The 21,773-nt window shown below is 42.3% G+C and overlaps 1 protein-coding gene and 1 pseudogene across 3 annotated transcripts in view; one reads left to right on the top strand and one right to left on the bottom strand.

Moving 5' to 3' along the window:
* SMARCC1 (SWI/SNF related, matrix associated, actin dependent regulator of chromatin subfamily c member 1) overlaps positions 1–21,773 on the bottom strand; it is a 215,906-nt gene that overhangs the window by 145,893 nt on the left and 48,240 nt on the right. For both annotated transcript variants that reach the window (XR_004275039.1, XM_032297943.1), the window contains exons 3-6: positions 19,747–19,832; positions 6,984–7,065; positions 5,072–5,164; positions 2,353–2,422 (exon numbers count right to left, since the gene is read on the bottom strand). Coding sequence is in view for 1 of the 2 variants with exons in the window: in XM_032297943.1 (XP_032153834.1) it covers positions 2,353–2,422; positions 5,072–5,164; positions 6,984–7,065; positions 19,747–19,832 (331 nt within the window). In the remaining variant the exon portion in view is untranslated. The remainder of the gene's footprint in view (positions 1–2,352; positions 2,423–5,071; positions 5,165–6,983; positions 7,066–19,746; positions 19,833–21,773) is intronic.
* On the top strand, positions 10,467–10,986 carry LOC116564687 (annotated as a pseudogene). The gene has a single exon (XR_004275041.1). The product of XR_004275041.1 is annotated as a U6 snRNA-associated Sm-like protein LSm5 pseudogene (transcript).

The raw sequence follows: 21,773 nt of genomic DNA, 5'->3' as shown, positions 1-21,773 counted from the left end.
AAAAAAAAAAAAAAAAAAAAAAAAAAGAATGAGACATAAGAGACAGTATGTCATATGCTTTCATTTCTATAAAATGTCCTGAACAGATATATTCATATAGTAAGAAAGCAGACTGCTGGCTGTCAAGACCTAAGGTGAGAAAAGAATGAAGTGACTGCTAATATATACGGGTTTATTTTAATTTCAAAATGTGTTTATTGCTTTAACAGTGATGGCTGTACAACTCTGTAAATATCTTTTTTTTTTTTTTTTTTTTTTGGAGGCGGAGTTTTGCTCTTGTTACCCAGGCTGGAGTGCAATGGCGCTATCTTGGCTCACTGCCACCTCCGCCTCCTGGGTTCAGGCAATTCTCCTGCCTCAGCCTCCTGAGTAGCTGGGACTGCAGGCACGCGCCACGGTGCCCAGCTAATTTTTTGTATTTTTAGTAGAGACGGGGTTTCACCATGTTGACCAGGATGGTCTCGATCTCTTGACCTCGCCTCGTGATCCACCCGCCTCGGCCTCCCAAAGTGCTGGGATTACAGGCTTGAGCCACCGAGCCCGGCTTCTGTAAATATCTTTTAAAAAACTTCAGTTGTGTACTTTATTATTATTTTTGGGGGAGATGGAATCTCACTCTTTCATATAGACTGGAGTGCAGTGGTGTGATCTTAACTCATCACAACCTTCGTCTCTTGGATTCAAGCAATTCTCCTGCCTTGGCCTCCCGAGTAGCTGAGATTACAGGTGCCCACCACTATGCCCAGCTAATTTTTTGTGTTTTTCGTAGAGAAGGGGTTTCACCACGTCCGCCAAGCTGATCTCAAACTCCTGGCCTCAGGTGATCTGCCTGCCTCGGCCTCCCAAAGTTCTGGGACTACAGGTGTGAGCCACCATGCCAGGCCCTTATTAGTCTTTCACAAGGACCATGTAACATTGATGAATATCTCAAAATATGTACTTTCTACTTCATTAATTTTTGTTCTTTTATTCTTTCCTTTTTTCGTTAGAAAAGGTCTAATTTGGTATTTTCTAATTTCTTGAGAAAGATGTTTGGACCACTGGTTTCTAACCTTTCTCCTTTCCTAATATAAAGATATAAATGTTCCTCTAGGCACAGCTTCTACTAAGCCTTTTAAAAGTTAACGTTCTATTGTATTATTCGTTTCAATATTATTCAGTTCCAGAGATGTCTATTTACATTGTCATCTCTTATTTGACCTTCTTTAATCCTTTAATCCTTCTTTAATTGTTCTTTAAACCTTCCCTGATGGATTATTTAGCAAGTATATAGGGATTGTCTGTTTTCATTGCTGACTTCTACCAAAATTGCAAGTGGTAAGGACAAAATATTCAGTATTTTACCCCTCAGTAGGGGGTAATTAGCCATTCAAATCTGATATAACTTATTCATATAAATGTCCCACAGGGATAAGTTGTGCTTACCAGAAGATCTGACCACTGCATTCCCATAGAAAATCTATTTCTCACTCCAAATTAACTATGTTTCCAAATGCAGTCCTTTGAAAGAATGGTTAGCACAACTCAGTCTCTATAGGTCTGATAAACTCTGGCCACTAAGAAAATAAACTTTCAGAAAAGAAGAGCTGAAATTAGAAACTAAATCACTGTAAATTCACCAAAATAATACCCTGCTGTTAGGCCCTGTAAGCCACCCTTTTCCCAGAGATATGCCTCTAATTTACAAGTCTCTTAATTTTCAAAATATAAGAGACATCACAGATATTGATCAGATTAATATGTAAGACATGCTTAGTCTTAACATCCAGATGATTAGCAACAAAGAAATAACAGTCTAACAAGTAGAAAGTTAGGCTGCAGGAAATTAGTTTGCTTATAGCCCAGTTAAGTCAATAAAAAGGGCGGTTCGGCATAATTCTTCATTAAAGGAAACTATGTATTTAATCTGTAGGATTTATTTAATACTGAAAAATCTCTTTTCTGGCTGGGTGCAGTGGCTCATGCCTGTAATCCCAGCACTTTGGGAGGCTGAGGCAAGTGGATCACCTGAAGCAGGAGTTTGAGACTACCTGGTCAACATGATGAATCCCCCATCTCTACTAAAAATACAAAAGATTAGCTGGGTGAGGTGGCGGGTGCTTGTAATCCCAGCTACTCTGGAGGCTGAGTCAGGAGAATCACTTGAACCTGGGAGGTGGAAGTTGCAGTGACCTGAGATTACGTTACTACATTCCAGCTAGGGTGACAGAGACCCTGTTCTCAAAAAGAAATAATAATAATAAAAATAAATAAAAAACTGGTTATTCTGTTTAAGTCTTTGAGGCTACGACATAAAATCCACATATGGTATGATATATGAGCTTACCCGTTCATAACGCAAAACCAACTTACCATCCTCTTGTGAGGAAGAATATGGATAAATGTGGTGGGAAGCTTTTGACTTCTCATCAGTAAACGTTCCCTGGAAAGCAAACGAACAAAAACCATAAAAATAAAGCACATGGCAAATGAACTATGAGATGTGAGATACAAATTCCATAAGAATTATAAAAGCATGGTTTTACTTATAAGACTTTCTTATTAAAAGACTTTATTTCTATAGTGATTAACGACAATAAACCAAAAAATTGTCTACACGGTTTAGACTCCTATATAGAAAAAGTAATTCAAGGATATATTAGCTAGTTCTCTATAGATCTCTCTCTCTCTGGGTATCCACATCAGTAACATGGGTACTACAAATTTTTTTTTTTTTTTTTTTTTTTTAAACGGAGTCTTGCTGCGTCACCTAGGCTGGAGTGTGGCAGCATGATCTTGGCTCACTGCAACCTCCCTCTCCCAGGTTCAAACAATTCTCTGCCTCAGCCTCCCGAGTAGCTGGGATTATAGGCATGCACACGCCCAGCGAATAGAAATTCACCATGTTGGCCAGGCTGGTCTTGAACTCCTGACCTCAAGTGATCCACCGGCCTCAGCCTCCTAAAATGCTGTGATTAGAGATACAAGCCACTGTGCACAGCCAGGAACTACAACTTCTTAAAATTACTTCCAAAATCATTACAAATTATCATTATTTCAAGAAAATCAATGCAGTTCCTGGCCTTGAGTCATGAGCTAGGACTATGCGCAAAAGTATAATACAGACATATTGTCAAGTTGAGTTTGACAGCACCGTAATAAAGTACTACAATAAAATGAGTCATGCAAATTTAGTTTCCTGATGTATATAAAAGTTACATTTTGGCCAAGTGTGGTGACTCACACCTGTAATACTAGCACTTTGGGAGGCCAAGGTGGGCAGATCACTTGAGGTCAGGAGATCAAGACCAGTCTGGCCAACATGGTGAAACCCCGTCTCTATTAAAAACACAAAAATTAGCTGGGCATGGTGGCAGACACCTGTAATCCCAGCTACTCGGGAGACTGAGGCAGGAGAATCATTTAAATCCGGGAGGCGGAGGTTGCAGCGAACCAAGATTGCACCACTGTACCCCAGCCTGGGTGACAGGGTAAAAACTCTGTCTCAAAAAAACAAAAAAATGTCAAAATACATTACTAGTACATGTGTATCAAGACAAAGTAAGCGGCCGGGCACAGTGGCTCACACCTGTAATCCCAGCACTTTGGGAGGCCCAGGGAGATGGATCACGAGGTCAGGCATTCGAGACCAGCCTGGCCAACATACTGAAACCTCATCTCTACTAAAAATACAAAACAAAAATTAGTCAGGCGTGGTGGTGGGCGCCTGTAATCCTAGCTACTCAGGAGGCTGAGGCAGGAGAACTGCTTGAATTGAACCTGTGAGGTGGAGGCTGCAGTGAGCCAAGATGGCGTCACTGCATTCTACCTCAGACAATAGTGTTAAGACTCCATCTCCAAAAAAAAAAACAAAAAAACAAAAAAACCACAAAGTAAGCTTAGGGAAGGGGGAGATTTCAATTCTTTATTAAAAATCACATATGTCAACAGAATACATAAAATGGGGGGTTAGGGGAGATAGGGTTACTTGAAAGTAATATTTCATTTCTTTCTACCAACAATTATGTAACCAACTCTATTTGACTTTATAATCTCTGCGATGTAGAGTTCTGTGATACAGAATACACTGGTCTACTTAGGTCTATATAAGCACACTTCAAAATAAGACTAATGACTCTGTACCAATGACTTATTATTAAATGCTACTACTCTAGGCTAAAAGCTAAAGGTGAGTGAAGAAAAAAAAAAACACTGGTACTTTAAGAACTTAAAAAGAGGCCAGGTGTGATGGTTCGTGTCTATAATCCTAACACTTTGGGAGGCCAAGGCTGGAGGATGACTTGAGGCCAGGAGTTCAAGGCCAGCCTGGGAACATAGGGAGAAACCATCATGGCTGGGCACAGTGGTTTACGCCAGCAATCCCAGCACTTTGGGGGGCTGAGGTGGCCAGATCACTTGAGATCAGGAGTTCAAGGCTCACCAACATGGGAAAACCCCATCTCTACGAAATATACAAAAATTAGCCAGGCGTGGTTGCACACACCTGTACTCCCAGCAAGTCCAGAGGCTAAAGCACAAGAATTGCTTGAACCTGGGAGGCAGAGGTTGCAATGAGCCGGGATCGAGAACCACTGAACCCTAGCCTGGGTGACAGAGCGAGACTGTCTCAAAAAACAAAAAACAAACAAAAAAAGAACCATGGAGGATCTCTTGAGCCCAGGAGTCCAAAGCTACAGTGAGCTAGTATGTTAGGATAGTGAGACTGCACTCCAGCCTGGGCAACAAAGTGAGACCTCATCTCTAAAAAAGGAAAAAAAAACTCAAGAAAAAACTTTCTTTTGATGCAAATATATCAAGAAATCCAAAACAATACTATGGTTGACATTTATTATTAGAGGCTTACAACTACAAAATGCTTTCTTTTTTCGTCTTTTTGTTTTTTTCCTTTTTGTACAGAACGGAGTCTCGCTATGTTGCCCAGGCAGGTCTTGAACTCCTGGACTCAAGCTATCCTCCCGCCTCTGCCTCCCTAAGAGCTGGGATTATAGGCATGAGCCCCAGCGCCCGGCACAACTACAAAATGAAGTGATCATGTCCATTATTAATTATCTGAAGTGATCATGTCTATTACCTGATGTCGTTTGATAATATCTTTCAATTTGTTAGCCAACTTCAGATCAATGTCTGGAATGAGGTAGATGTTGGGTCTGGTCAAACAATTGTTCTGAGGACAAAAAGAACAGACTTTCAAATTCTCTTGGTTTTGAAATAATATCACATTATTTACACACTACACAAACCATCCCCAGATAACCTTTTCTGCATTGAGTCACACCTGCCACAAAAAATGTTGAGAAACATGACCTAAAGAAATTCAGTAACTTTTTCATCAAGATAACATAACATATTACCAGATTAATCCTCCTCCCCAATTTTACCCAAATTTACTTTAACAGCCTAACGTTGTGTTTTTAACTATGGAAGGGGATTATAGTTCATCTTAAAAACAGTAATGACAAGCCAGGCGTGGTGGCTCATGCCTGTAATCTCAGCACTTTAGGAGGCTAAGGCGAGTGGGCACTTGAGGTCAGGAGTTAGAGACCATCTTGTTAAGACCCCCTCTCTAATAAAAATACAAAATTAGCCAGGAGTGGCTGGGCGCAGTGGCTCAAGCCTGTAATCCCAGCACTTTGGGAGGCCGAGGAGGGTGGATCACGAGGTCAAGAGATCGAGACCATTCTGGTCAACAAGGTGAAACCTCGTCTCTACTAAAAATACAAAAATTAGCTAGGCATGATGGTGCATGCCCGTAGTCCCAGCTACTCGGGAGGCTGAGGCCGGAGAATTGCCTGAACCCAGGAGGCGGAGGTTGCGGTGAGCCGAGATCGTGCCATTGCACTTCAGCCTGGGCAACAACAGCAAAACTCCGTCTCAAAAAAAAAAAAAAATAGCCAGGAGTGATGGTGGGTGCCTGTACTCCCCACTACTCAGGAGGCAAGGCTGGAGAATCGCTTGACCCCAGGAGGCGGAGGTTGCAGTGAGCTGAGATTGTGCCACTGTACTCCAGCCTGGGCGACAAGAAACTCCATTCCAAGAATAAAAAAATAGCAATGACAGAACATGTATGTTAACTCCCCAAACCATGAAAAAACAAAGAAAACATATCCAATTATTTCCCTAGCTAAGAATCTGTGGGACAAACAACTTTCACATATTGAATTAACAATAATATCTGACTGAATTTTTGCCAGCTACCTCTCCCCAGGAAGGTTAATTGAGTGATCAACATAAACTATCGAACAATAAACATACTAGGAAAAACAAATAAGAAATTTAAGCGTTCTCTTTTCCAGGTTATAATAGAGTTAGGGAAATAATATGTATATTTATGGTACAACAATGGAACAAATCGAAAGAAAATATTTGATCAAGTGAACAATAGGATGGAAGAGTACTTATACTAAATAAAATGAAGGCAGGCTGGACTCCGGGTTTCATGCCTGTAATCCTAGAACTCTGGGAGGCCAAGCAGGCAGACTGCTTGAATTCAGGAGTTTGAGACCAACCTGGACAACATGGCAAAACCCCATCTCTACAAAACATACAAAAAATTAGCCAGGTGTGATGGCATGTGCCTGCAGTTCCCAGCTACAGGGGAGGCTGAGGTGAAAGGATTACGTAAGCCCCAGAGTTCAAAGCTGCAGTGAGAATAGCCATGATCAAACCATTGCACTTCAGCCTGGGTGACAGAGAGACTGTCTCAAAAAAAATTTAAAAATATTATAATAAAATAAAGGCAATTCAAACAATACATTAGGTAAAATTAATGAAGAATATTATAAATTATCTCACCATAAATTTTAATAGTCTTAAAAAGACAAAATTAATTATAGCTCTGATTCCCAAACACTCATAAAAATAATAAAACAATACCTTTCGGAATATTTTCTTCCTTTATTCTTTTGGCAATCCAATAAAGCCAACCTTAAAACTGAAATTATATTAAAGGAAAACTTTTTAAATAGCCTAAGTTTCCAAGTTACCTGCACTAATGTTTTTTCAATGTTCATAAACATTTCCACATTACGATCCATTCGGGATGGGTTCTGTAGGTCAAACCTCCGCCTAAAAAAAAAAAAAAAGAAAATTTCTAGGTTAATTTGTCTCCCGTCTTAAAACACAAATGAAAACGTGGTTTTAGAATTTAATACAAGTAAATTAGAAAGATTTGAAAATTAACACTCTACAAAATGTGTGAGATATTCTCTCAGTAATATAAGAATATATAGCGCCGGGCGCGGTGGCTCACGCCTGTAATCCCAGCACTTTGGGAGGCCGAGGCGGGTGGATCACGAGGTCAAGAGATCAAGACCATCCTGGTCAACATGGTGAAACCCCGTCTCTACTAAAACTACAAAAAATTAGCTGGGCATGGTGGCGCGTGCCTGTAGTCCCAGCTACTCAGGAGGGAGAATTGCTTGAACCCAGGAGGCGGAGGCTGCGGTGAGCTGAGATCGCGCCATTGCACTCCAGCCTGGGTAACAAGAGCGAAACTCTGTCTCAAAAAAAAAAAAAAAAAAAAAAAGAATATATAGCATCAGCCTGGGCACAGTGCCTCATGCCCATAATCCCAGGTGGGCAGATCACAAGGTCAGGAGATTGAGATCATTCTGGCTAAGAAGAGGAAACCCCGCCTCTACTAAAAATTCAAAAAATTATCTGGGTGTGGTGGTACACGCCTGTAGTCTCAGCTACTCAGGAGGCGGAGGCAGGAGAACTTATTGAATCCACGAGGCAGAGAACGCAGTGAGCTGAGATCGCGCCACTGCACTCCAGCCTGGGCGACAGAGCGAGACTCCATCTCATAAAAAACAAAAACAAGGCAGGGCAAGGTGGCTCACACCTGTAATGCCAGCACTTTAGGAGGCTGAGGTGGGCAGGTCACAAGGTCAAGAGATGGAGACCATCCTGGCCAACTTGGTGAAACCCCATCTCTACTAAAAATACAAAAATTAGCAGTGTTGCTTGCCTGTAGTCCCAGCTACTCGGGAGGCTGAGGCAGAAGAATCGCCTGAACCCGGAAGGCGGAGGTTGCAGTGAACCGAGATCGCACCACTGCACTCCAGCCTGATGACAGAGTGACACTCCATCTCAAAAAATAAAAAATAAAAAAACAAGAACACCCAGTATCAACACCTTTATAAAAGAGTATTAAGATCAACCTCAGTCAAAATGAAGTATCAATTCCATGACTCATCTATCTAATTTTCCTTAAATCTGAGACATCTTATATCTTATGGAAAAGTAATCCACAGATCCAAAGGCAGAGAGCTACCATACTTTACTTCAAGTATAAGGAAAGTTTGTCTACATGCTTAAAAACCATTTGTTCAAATTCAACAGTATCTGTGTTCTGTTCTGTTTCCTTACAAAGGAAAGCATCTTGGGTATTTAATTCTGATATAGCTGTAAGACATGTGATTTAAACAGACAAGATTTCTCCAAATAAAATTTTTAACTGGCCACAGTAACAGTCAAGAACAGAGATCATCCTTTAATCTGAAATCATGTATAGCTGGGGGTATCCCAAACCCAAACACCCAAACATAGCATACTTATATTATCTTGGTCTATTCCTAGTCACTTCCATGTGGTTAAATCTTTACAAAGTCTAATGCCTGTTTCTCCTTACTTTTTATTCAATACCTACCTTGTTTTTGCTTCGTTTTAGTTCTTTTAACACTAACATTCAGGAGAGGAGTAGAGCTTAGTGACTGAGAGTAAGGACTGTGGAAAACTACCTTAGTCTTGAGCAATTTGGTAACCCAAGGATCAATTGCTTCATAAATATTATGGCCTACTGCAGGTTTTTGTGAAGGTTAAATGAGGTATATATTAGAATAGTGCTTAAGTGTAATACAAATTAAGTAAGCAATACATGCTAGCTATAGTTACAATGTTTGTTTTCTGAAGAAGGGTCTCACTGTGTCACCCAGGCTGCAATGCAGTGGTGCAGTAATAGCTCCCTGAAACCTTGAACTCCTGGGCTCAGGGATACTCCCACCTCAGCCTTGAATAGCTGAGTCCACAGGCACCAGCCATCATGCCCAGGTAATTGCTTTTTATTTTTATTTTTGTAAAGCCAAAGGTCTCACTCTATTGGTGCAGGCTGGTCTCAAATACCTGGGCTCAGGCAATCCTCCCGCCTCAGCCTCCCAAAATGCTGACATTACAGGAATGAGCCAACACCCCTGGCCCATAGTTCTAATTTTCTTAATCATTACCATGAACTACCTAGCATAAGGCAGTCTGAGGCGAGAGCTAAATACTCTTAACTCACATGTCATGCTATTTTATCCTGGAGATGTTCCCCATGCTTCCAAACTTTCTTTTGAAATTCTACAGCCTTTCCAGAATGTTACTACCCACTCAATGGGCCTGACACTATCACTTCCAAAAGCAGTCCCCAAGTCACTGCTCTATGAAGCTGAGCCTATCTTATTTCATTTCTTTTTTTTGAGATGAAGTCTTACTGTCAGCCAGGCTGGAGTGCCGTGGTGCGATCTCGATTCACCACAACCTCTGCTTCCTGAGTTCAATAATTCTTCTGCCTCAGCCTCCCAAGTAGCTGGGATTACAGGCATGCTCCACAACACCCGACTAATCTATTTTGTATTTTTAGTAGAGACAGGGTTTCTCCACGTTGGCCAGTCTGCTTTCAAACCCTGACCTCAGGTGATCCACCCGCCTCAGCCTCCCAAAGTGCTGGGACTACAGGCATGAGCCACTACGCCCAGTCATCTTTCATGTTCTTTTCTTTTTTTTGAGACGGAGTCTTGCCCTGTGTCCCAGGTCAATGATGCAATCTCAGCACACTGCAACCTCCTCCTCCCAGGTTCAAGCGATTCTCCTGCCAGCCTCGAAGCTGGGATTACAGGTGTGTGCCACCATGCCCGGCTAATTTTTTGTATCTTAGAAATAGGGATTCACCATGTGGGCCAGGCTGGTCTCGAACTCCTGAACTCGTAATCTCCCCACCTTGGCCTCCTAAAGTGCTGGGATTACAGGTGTGAGCTACCACACACAGCCTTTCATGTTCTTGATACATCCTGTGCACAATACTGATACAGCCCCATCGAAGACCTAACTTATTAGACATCTAATTAGATACAATGGTTAGGTTTTTAAAACTTTTCCTTTATAGCCCTACTGGCTAGAAGAATGTATAGCTTTATAAAGCAAACTACTCATCGGAAGGACATGGTGGCTCATGCCTATAATCCGAGCACTTTGGGAGGCCAACGCAGGTGTGAGGTCAGGAGTTCAAGACCAGCCTTGCCAACATGGTGAAACCCCATCTCTACTAAAAATACAAAAATTAGCCAGGCGTGGTGGAGGATGCCTGTAATCCCAGCTACTGGGGAGGCTGAGGCAGAGAACTGCTTGAACCTGGGAGGCGGAGGATGCAGTGAGCTGAGATCACGACACTGCACTCCAGCCTGGTGACAAAGCGAGACTTTTGTCTCAAAAAAAAAAATTGACTTCCGGCGTGGCCATGGCGGCTAACGCTACTACCAACCCGTCGCAGCTGCTGCCGTTAGAGCTTGTGGACAAATGTATTGGATCAAGAATTCACATTGTTATGAAGAGTGATAAGGAAATTGTTGGTACTTTTCTAGGATTTGATGACTTTGTCAATATGGTACTGGAAGATGTCACTGAGTTTGAAATTACACCAGAAGGAAGAAGGATTACTAAATTAGATCAGATTTTGCTAAATGGAAATAATATAACAATGCTGGTTCCTGGAGGAGAAGGACCTGAAGTATGAATGAGTTTCCTTGGCTTACACTAGATTCTGTTTTGTCTTATAATGACAAGAAAATGGAATTTTTTTTTGCCTTCTGTTTAAATCCTATAAAGCTAAGTTTCCCATTAAAGGGAAGTGCTTTGAAGATGTGTACTCATTTTTGTAAGTTAATCATGATTATCCTGGAAAAAGAAGAGTTTCTTCTTTGAAGATGAAAATAAAAGTGTTTTTGGTTACCTGTCAAAAAAAAAAAATGAATGCTCATTATGACTAGTGACTAATACATATTATTACTGTGGTAAGATAAGATTAAAATGTTTCCAAGGAAAGTACAATTAAGAAGTTAAGCAAAGGGTCCAATAAAGCAGAAAAATAGGTAAATTACAATAGAATTTACAGTAGCTTTAAATATAGCATTGGCCAGGCACAGTGGCTCAAACCTGTAATGCTGGCGTTTTGGGAGGCTAAGGAGGGAGGATCACTTGAGCTCAGGAGTTTGCAACCAGTCTGGGCAACATGGCAATATATCTATCTCTGTTGTTTATTTTTAAAGGTGAAAATAGGTTGGGCGCAGTGGTTCACACCTGTAATCCCAGCATTTTGGGAGGCCGAGGTGGGCAGATCACGAGGTCAGGAGTTTGAGACCAGCCGGGCCAAGATGGTGAAACCCTGTCTCTACTAAAAATGCAAAAATTAGCTGCGCGTGGTGGCAGATGCCTGTAACCCCAGCTATTCAGGAGGCTGAGGCAGGAGAATTCGCTCGAACCCGGAAGGAGGAGGTTGCAGTGAGCCGAGATTGAGCCATTGAACCCCGGGTGGGAAACCAGTGAGACTCCAATCTCCAAAAAAAAAAAAAAAAAAATAGAATATTGTGACTGTAAAGTTGTAATGAAATGACTCTAAGCATTGAACATCAATGTCTGCCCATTACACATATAAACAACAGAATAAGTTTTATTCTTATATACCTCCAGATAGAAGAATAAAACATTATCTATGATGTATTACTGCTGCCCAAAAAAATCGAACCAAATCAGACTCAGCTTCCACAACCAGTTTACAAGAAATTTAGAAGACCATGCTAAATGATAAACTGGAGGCATACAAGCAAAATCTAATAAAACATGGGCAATCCCTTGAGACAACTGTTTTAGTAGAGGAGAGGTACTTGTGAGGAAAAGAGAGGGAAGAGATAGTAAAAAAGAAAACTTTATCTTTTTCTGAAGAGAATTAAAGTCGTATTAACCAAAGGCAATGTCTGCACCTTGTTTGAATACTAATTCAAATAAGATATAAAAATCATTTATGAGATGAGGGAAATTTGAACACTAAATGAATATTTAATAATATTTAAAAATTGTTAATTTTCACATTTGTTAATAATGGTAGTGTTACTATCCTTTTTTTTTTTTTTTTTTTTTTTTTGGGACGGGGTTTCGCTCTTTTTACCCAGGCTGGAGTGCAATGGCGTGATCTCGGCTCACCGCAACCTCCACCTCCTGGGTTCAGGCAATTCTCCTGCCTCAGCCTCCTGAGTAGCTGGGATTACAGGCATGCGCCACCATGCCCAGCTAATTTTTTGTAGTTTTAGTAGAGACAGGGTTTCACCGTGTTGACCAGGATGGTCTCGATCTCTTGACCTCGTGATCCACCCGCCTCGGCCTCCCAAAGTGCTGGGATTACAGGCTTGAGCCACCGCGCCCAGCCTATAGTGTTACTATGCTTTCTAACCTTCTATTTTATAAATAAATACACAGCAAAATATCTAAACTTGACCCTTAAACAACACAGGTTGGAACTGAGCAGATCTACTCTTATGTGGATTTTCTTCTACCTCTACCACCCAAGAAAGCAAGACCAGCCTTTCTCCTTTCTCCTCAGACTATTCAATGTGAAGACAAGGATGAAGACCTTTATAATGATATACTTCCACTTAATGAATAGTAAATATACTTTCCTTTCCTAATTCTTCACCCCTCATTCTTCATATTTGCATACCTGTTTCAGAGCTCTGATTACCTCTAGGACGTTTATTTTATTATTTTTAAAAACAGAGATGGGATCTGACCATGTTACCCAGGTTAGTCTTGAACTCCTGGCCTTAAGTGATCCTTCTGCCTCAGACTCCCAAAGTGCTGGGATTACAGGTGTGAGCTATCCCATCTGGCCCCACTAGGATTTTTGCTACCCTTTTGGGGCATGGCATATTAGACCATCCTGTGGGAATGGTCTCCAGGGTATTATAGCTTGCTGTCATTATACAAAGCTCCTTATTTGAGGCTACCTCTGGTCATTTCCCCACAAAACTGTTTGGCTCTATTGTTGTCTTTCCCTTGGCTCAGTGCATTTTTCTTCTTCCCTATAAAAGTTCACTTCTGATGCCCTTTTATACCACTTCTGAGGAATAAACTCTTCACCTGGGATCCATCCAGTGTTAAGAGTCTGATTTTTTCTTTTTTTTTTTTTCCTGACAAAGAGTCTTGCTCTATCTCCCAGGCTAGAGTGCAGTGATCTCAGCTCACTGCAACCTGCACCTCCCAGGTTCAAGCAATTCTCTGCCTCAGCCTCCCAAGTAGCTGGGATTACAGGCGCCCTCCACCACACCCTGCTAATTTTTGTATTTTTAGTAGACGCGGGGTTTCACCATCTTGGCCAGGCTGGTCTCAAACTCCTGACCTCATGATCCACCCGCCTGAGCCTCCCAAAGTGCTGGGATTACAGGCATGAGCCACCGTGCCCGGCCTAACGATCATAGTTCTAATTTGCATTCCTCTTATGGGTTGAAGCTTCAACATCTTTCTGCGATAATAGAAAGCAAAAATTAATTGATAAGTAAAATTTTTCAACCAAGGTTATACCATATTTATCTGGTTTTCGTACTTTAATTTTTTTATTTGTGAGAGCTCTGTCACCCAGGCTAGAGTGCAGTGGTGCAATCTTGACTCACTGCAGCCTTGACCTCCTGGGTTTAAGCAATCCTACCACCTCAGCCTTCTGAGGAGCTGAGTCTACAGGTATATGTCACCATGCCTAGTTAATTTTTAAATTTTTTGTAAAGATGTGGTCTCACTATGCTGCCCAGGTTAAGTTCTCAAACTCCTGGCCTCAAACGATCCTACCACTTTAGCCTCCCAAAATGCTGTGGTTAATTTTTTCTTAATGTCTATGTATTTACATCTTTCCCTTACTTAGTATACTGCTTATTTGGTCATTCTATTAAATCATGGTTTGGCAAACCATTTTCATTTATTATTATAGAAAACATAAACTACTTAAAAAGCAGAGAGAAGTTGGGCATGGTGGCTCACGCCTTTAATCCCAGAACTTTGAGACCGAGGAGGGAGGGTCACTTGAGGTCAGGAGTTCAAGATCTTCCTGGCCAACATAGTGAAACCCCATTCCTACTAAAAATACAAAAATTAGCCAGGTATGGGCATGGCAGGCAATTGTAATCCCAGCTACTCAGGAGGCTGAGGCAGGAGAACTGCTTGAACCCAGGAGGCAGAGATTGCAGTGAGCCAAGATGGCACCACTGCACTCCAGCCTGGGTGACAGAGCAAGACTCCATCTCAAAAAACAAAAACAAAAAAAGTTACAACATATAACAATCTCTTTACAACTGTAAGAGAGAATAAACAACGTCCTAATCTCTGCACATGTGGGCACCAACAGTCACTTTTCTACTACTTAACTGAACTTCGTATTTAATCTCTCCTTTGAGAGATCTATTGGCTTTCCGTAAGTATGTCAAGCTTATTATCCTTTAGTTACATATAACTATACTTTAATTCTATACAAAGTTTTATCCTTCAGGAGAAAAATCATAAATAAGACACTCATTGATTTTAGCTATTCAGAAACATCCAGAAAGATCAAACATTAACATTCCAATTCTGTAATCTCTCTCTTTTTTTTTTTTATTAACACAGGATCTCACCTGTCACCCAGGCTGGAATGCAGTAGTGCGGTCTCAGGTTCACTGCAGCCTCCACAGTGATCCTCCCACGTCAGCCTCTAAGTAGCGGAGACTACAGGCATGGCCACCACACCCAGCTAATTTTTCTATTTTTTTGTAGAGCCTGGATTCTCCCATGTTGCCTGGGATGGTTTCAAACTCCTGGGCTCAAGCAATCCACCCAGCTCGACCTCCCAAAGTGCTGGGATTACAAGCATGAGCCACCACAGCTGGCCAATTCTATAATATTAATTTGTACAGTCTCTTCACAAATATGCCAGTAATTACCAGGTATTCCCATCCAACCTCATATGCATGACATTAGAGCTTCATGTCATTAGAGACTAAAACAAAGACTACTGAGAAGTCAGTAAGAAAGCAGAACCAGGCCGGGCGCCGTGGCTCACGCCTGTAATCCCAGCACTTTGGGAGGCCGAGGTGGGTGGATCACGAGGTCAAGAGATCGAGACCATCCTGGTCAACATGGTGAAACCCCGTCTCTACTAAAAATACAAAAAATCAGCTGGTCATGGTGCCGCGTGCCTGTAATCCCAGCTACTCAGGAGGCTGAGGCAGGAGAATTGCCTGAACCCAGGAGGCGGAGGTTGCTGTGAGCCGAGATCGCGCCACTGCACTCCAGCCTGGGTAACAAGAGCGAAACTCCGTCTCAAAAAAAAAAAAAAAAAAAAAAAGAAAGAAAGAAAGAAAGAAAGCAGAACCGTAATGAAATAAGGAGAAAAAAGTGCTCGGCCATAGTAAGGAAACCAGCAAACTTTAGACCTAAAGACAGAAATGCAACCTAGACTTTGAGGTCCAATGAAAGTAACACAGACAAGGTTCAGAGAGGCATGGTAGACACAGGGCAAATCTGGGCATGGTCAGATGACAGGTCAGTATTCAGATATCCAAACAGTGTGCAGAGTTACTAAAATACACATTCACTTCAAGTGTGTGAGGTACAAGAGATGAAGGAAGGTGCACATTGAAACTAGGTACATAATTATACCTGAAAGGTATAATTCTGGTACAATCTGTGTAAAAGACTTGGAAAAATCATTATTCCTGACTCTGATAACCCTATCCGCCCTTTTTAGCCCCACTTTTAACTTTAAAGAAACTGTATGGGCCGGGTGCGGTGGCTCAAGCCTGTAATCCCAGCACTTTGGGAGGCCGAGGCGGGTGGATCACGAGGTCAAGAGATCGAGACCATCCTGGTCAACATGGTGAAACCCCGTCTCTACTAAAAATACAAAACATTAGCTGGGCATGGTGGCGTGTGCCTGTAATCCCAGCTACTCAGGAGGCTGAGGCAGGAGAATTGCCTGAACCCAGGAGGCGGAGGTTGCGGTGAGCCGAGATCACGCCATTGCACTCCAGCCTGGGTAACATGAGTGAAACTCCGTCTCAAAAAAAAAAAAAAAAAAAAAGATTGAGACCATCCTGGCCAATGCAGTGCAACCCTGTCTCTACTAAAATATAAAAATTAGCTGGGCGTGGTGACACGCGTCTGCAGTCCGTGCTATTCGGGAGGCTGAGGCAGGAGAATTGCTTGAACCTGGAAGACAGAGGTTGTAGTGTGCCACACCACTGCACTCCAGCCTGGCGCCTGGCAACAGAGCAAGACTCCATCTCAGAAAAAAAAAAAAAAAAAAAAAAACTGAATTACACATATCTTTCTAAACTACTACAAGTGATTTCAGATAAAAATATTTCAGTGTGGCCAGGTACAGTGGCTCACACCTGTAATCCCAGCACTTTGGGAGGCTGGGGTGGGTGGGTCACCTGAGATTGGGAGCTCAAGACCAGCCTGACCAACGTAGAGAAACCCTGTCTCTACTAAAAATACAACAAAATTAGCCGGGTGTGGTGGCAAACACCTGTAATCCCAGTTACTAGGGAGCCTGAGGCAGGAGAATCGCTTGAACCCGGGAGGCCGAGGTTGTAGTGAGCCAAGATCCTGCCATTTGCACTCCAGCCTGGGCAACAAGAGAGAAACTCAATCTCAAAAAAAAAATTTTATTGTGCACAAACTACAGACACAAAGCAAGTTCCATAATATGTGACCCAGGAAAAATCTTTTCACTTTGATATTCTATCCTCAAATGTCCAGGTCAGGACTTGTGACAGCAGCTGAACAAGAAACGAGGACAGAAAAGAGTCCAACTTGCAAACCAGAGCTAACAGTAGGGTACAAACCTTTTTTTTTTTTTTGAGACGGAGCCTCACTTTGTTGCCCAGGCTGGAGTGCAGTGACATGATCATGGCTCACTGCAACCTCTCCCTCCTGGATTCAAGCGCTTCTCATGCCTCAGCCTCCTGAGCAGCTGGGATTATAGGCATGTGCCACCAGACCCAGCTAATTTTTGTATTCTTAGTAGAGACGGGGTTTCACCATGTTGGCCAAGCTGGTCCCAAACTCCTGACTTCAAGTGATCCACCCACCTTGGCCTCCCAAAGTGCTGGGATTACAGGCGTGAGCCACCTTGTCCGGGAGGTACAAACCATTTCTACGATTACTCAGACATGTTGTTGGTCTTAAATCAGGGAATACCCTGGTGAGGGGTGCAACATCAGAACTAGACATAGAACTAGAAAACAGAGAGCTAGCTCTGACAGCAAGAGCTACCTCTTGCTCTTTTAGCCAATATCTTTTTTTTTTTTTTTTTTTTTTGAGACAGAGTCTTGCTCTTTTGTCCAGGCTGGATGGAGTGCAGTGGTACGATCTCAGCTCACTGCAACCTCCAACTCCCAGGTTCAAGCAATTCTCCTGCCTCAACCTCCTGAGTACCTGGGATTACAGGTGCCCGCCACCATGCCCAGCTAATTTTTTTTGTATTTTTAGTAGAGATGGGGTTTCACGAGGATGGCCAGTCTGGACTTGAACTCCTGACCTCAGGTGGTCCAAATCAATATCTATTAAACACTATCCATATATAAAAAGTTTATATTATGCTTATACACATTTAAGTAAATACACATTTAAGTATGTATCTTCTACTATTTACTATATAAATTATTTAATTACACATTTGTCCTGATTGTTGATCTAAATATTTATTTGCACTTCCCAGCCATAAAGTTTTGGGTTAGCTTAACTTTTAAGGTAAAATATATAACTTGTATGTGTATTCTCCTGGAAAGACGCTAAGGTTATAAACTGCACACAGATAAGTAAGCTGAAACTACCAGACAACTTCTCCAGTACCCCAACGCTACCCTGTCAAGTATGTCCCTGACAATCCCTCAATTCAGGACCATCATCATTAAATGTCACTAGTCCCAGCAGCTGTGGAAGCCCCAGAGTTCAAAAAAAAGAAAAAAAAAAAAGAAATAGCACCAAAAGAGACAACTAGAAAAGCTGGAAAGACTGAAGGGAGCAAAACAGCAAGAACATTTAGCAGGAATTCAATCTATCTCCAACACTGACCTAGGCAACGATCTGTACTTCTCCTTTCATCCCTGTCCTAAGTATTCAAATTGGAATACTTTTGAAAGCCTAGCTCACCTGATCTCTTAAAACTGCTATCTGGCCAGGTGCAGTGGCTCACACCTGTAATCACAGCACTTTGGGGGGCGGAAGAGGGTGGAATCACCTGAGGTCAGGAGTTTGAGATCAGCCTGGCCAACATGGCAAAACTCCGCCTCTACTAAAAATACAAAAATTAGCAGGACTGGTGGCAGGTGCCTCCAGTTACTCAGGAGGCTGCAGAAGGAGAACCGAATGAACCCAGAGAAAGGAGGCTGCAATGAGCCAAGATCACGCCACTTCACTCCAGCCTGGGTAAAAGAGTGAAACTCCAACTCAAAAAAAAAAAAAAAAAAAAAAAAAACAGGCCGAGTGTTGTGGCTCATGCCTGTAATCCCAGCACTTTGGGAGGCCAAGGCAGGCGGATCACAAGATCAAGAGTTTGAGACCAGCCTGGCCAACATGGTGAAACCCTGTCTCTACTAAGAATACAAAAATTAGTGGGGCATGGTGGCATATGCCTGTTATCCCCACTACTTGGGAGGCTGAGGCAGGTGAATCACTTGAACCTGGGAGGCGGAGGTTGCAGCGAGTCAAGATTGCACCACTGGACTCCAGCCCGGGCGACAGAGGAAGACTGCCTCAGAGCAGGGGACAGGGGAAACAGGCCAGGCACAATAGCTCACGCCTGTAATCCCAGCACTTTCAGGGGCTAAGGCGGGCAGGTCACAAAGTCAGGAAATTGAGAACATCCTGGATAAACATGGTGAAACCCCGTCTCTATTAAAACTTCAAAAAATTAGCCAGGTGTGGTGGCATGCACCTTTAGTCCCAGCTACTCGGGAGGCTCAAGCAGGATAACTGCTTGGACTGGAAGGCGGAGGTTGCCGTCAGCCGAGTTTGCACCACTGCACTCCAGCCTGGGCAACAGAGTGAGACTCCGTCTCAAAAAACAAACAAAAACAAAACAAAACACTGCTATCTATCCACTTCAAATATAATGTATGAGTTCATTATAAACACACATTTTATGGCAAGTCTACCTTCTAATTTGCTAATAATGTTCACCTGTTATCTATAAAAAATCAAATGTATCACTTGCCTAATAAACATATGGTTGTTGCCAGCTACAGTGGCTCATACATGTAATCCCAGAATTTTAGGGGCTGAGGTGGGTGGATTGCTTGAGGCTACGATTTCGAGACCAGCCTGGCCAACATGGCAAAGCCCTGTCTCTACTAAAAACAGAAAAATTAGGTAGGCATGGTGGTGCAGCTACTCAGGAGGCTGGGACATAAGAATTGCTTGAATCTGGGAGGCAGAGGCCGCAGTGACCTGAGATCGTACCATTCTTCGTACTATTGTGAAGACCCCGTTTCAAAAATAAATAAATACGTGGTTGATTAATATTTTTCTTGGATGTAGAAACAAGATAAATTAGGGCTCTGGGAAAACACAACCTACATTAGACTTAATCATAATGTGCTTACGGGATTTTCTGACACCATGCAAGGAAATAGTACTTAAAAGTAAATAACTTAAGATCAAAACATGCAAACAAATACAAAAACTTACCATCCCTGTTCATTTTTATACTTGTATGCAGCCCCAAGAATATGACACAAGGTGCCTCCAGCTTTGAAATCCATGAAACATTTTGCCTAAAAATGATACAAATTACACATGAGAAAAATTAAGCTTCTCACAAAATTATTCGTATGAATTCTAAGTTTTATGAATTCAAGGATATAAATACTAATTAAACAACCTCCTTAAATATCTTCTTGAATGAACTGAGGCATCAATACATTTTTCTAAAAGTAAATTAGGCTGCAAATGGTGGCTCATGTCTGTAATCCCAACACTCTGGGATGGTGAGGCAGGAGGGTCACTTGAGCCCAAGAGTTCAAGACCAGTCTGGGCAACATAGGGAGATTTAAAATTTAAAAATTGGCTGCACATGGGGCACACGCCTGTAATCCAACTCAGGGGGCTGAGGTGGGAGGATCAGTTGAGCCTGAGAAGTTGAGTCTGCAGTAGGCCCTGATGGCTCTACCATACTCTAGCCTTGATGACAGAGTGAGATGCTGTCTCAAGAAAAATGAAATGAAATAAAATAAACTAATTGAAACTACTTCCTTTCAGCTGGTACAGTGGCTCACACCTACAGTTGCAGCTACTTGGGAGGCTGAGATGGAAAAAATCACTGGAGTACAGGAATTCAAGACCAGCCTGAACAATACAGAAAAAAACCCATTCTCCCTCCACCAAAAAATTCCTTTTAAATTCCATGAACATGTTATTATTGGAGTGAATAGTCTGTCAAAGGCAAGATTTTAAAAAGATAAATCTAGGCCAGGAGCAGTGGCTCACACCAGCAATTCTAATATTTTGAGACACAAAGGTGGGAGAATCACTTGATCCTAAGAGTCTCAGACCAGCTTGGGCAACACAGCGAGATACCACCTCTATAAAAAATTTAAAAATTAGGCCAGGTGCAGTAGCTCACACCTGTAATCCCAGCATTTTGGCAGGCCAAGGCGGGCAGATGGCTTGAACACAGCAGTTCAAGACCAGCCTGGAAAAGATAGAAAAGAAATTAGCCAGACATGAGAGAGTGTGTCTACAGTCCCAGCTACTGGGGAGGCTGAGGGGGAAGGATGGCTTAAGCCTCAGAAGCAAAGCTGAGACCACACCACTGTGCTCCAGCCTGAGAAACAAAGCTAGACTTTGTCTCAAAAATATATAAACATAAAAATTAGCTGGGCATGGTGCTGTGTGCCTGTAGGTAACACCCACTCAAGGGGCTGAGGTGGGACAACTGCATAAGCATAGGAAGTCAAGCTGTATATACATCTACCATAAGCCCCGGCTAAGAAAAAAAAAGGAAGTCAAGCTGTAGTGAGCTATAATGGCGACACCGAAATTGAGCCTGGGTGACAGAGTATAACCCTACCTCAAAAAAAATTTTAATAAAAAGACAAATCAAAATGGCTCAAAAGAAAACACCTGTAACCCCAGTACTTTGGGAAACTGAGCAGGAAGGCAGGGAGAAAGGGAGGTCTGCCTGAAGCCAGGAGTTTGAGGCCAGCCTGGGCAACAAAGTGAAACTCTGTCACACACACAAAAAAAAGACCTGGGTGCAGTGGCTCACAAATGTAATCCCAGCATTTTGGGAGGCCAAGGCTCCCAAAGTGCTGGGAGGCCAAGGTTGAGAAATCCTATGCTGGTCAGGCTGGTCTTGACCTCCTGACCTCAGGTGATCCATCTACCTTCTAAAACACAAAATTAGTCAGGTGTGGTGGCACATGCCTGAAATCCCAGTGACTCAGGAGGCTGAGGAAGAAAAATTGATTGAACCCAGGAAGCAGAGGTTGTAGTAAGCCAAGATCGTGCCATTGTCCTCCAGCCTGGGCAACAAGAGCAAAACCCCATCTCAAAAAAAAAACAAAAACAAAGAAACAAAAGTATGGTAGACTTTTTCACCTTATAGATTCTTGACTATAAATATACAAAAATCAGGCTGGGTGAGGTGGTTCACGTCTGTAGTCCCAACATTTTGGGAGGCTGAAGCAGGCAGATCACTTGAGGTCAGGAGTTCC

Source organism: Sapajus apella, unplaced genomic scaffold, assembly GCF_009761245.1.
Source record: "Sapajus apella isolate SASKATOON/1434 unplaced genomic scaffold, GSC_monkey_1.0 scaffold38, whole genome shotgun sequence".
Lineage (NCBI taxonomy): Eukaryota > Metazoa > Chordata > Mammalia > Primates > Cebidae > Sapajus > Sapajus apella.
The sequence above is the reverse complement of the archived record's forward strand: the minus strand, read 5'-3'. Positions and strand labels throughout refer to the sequence as shown.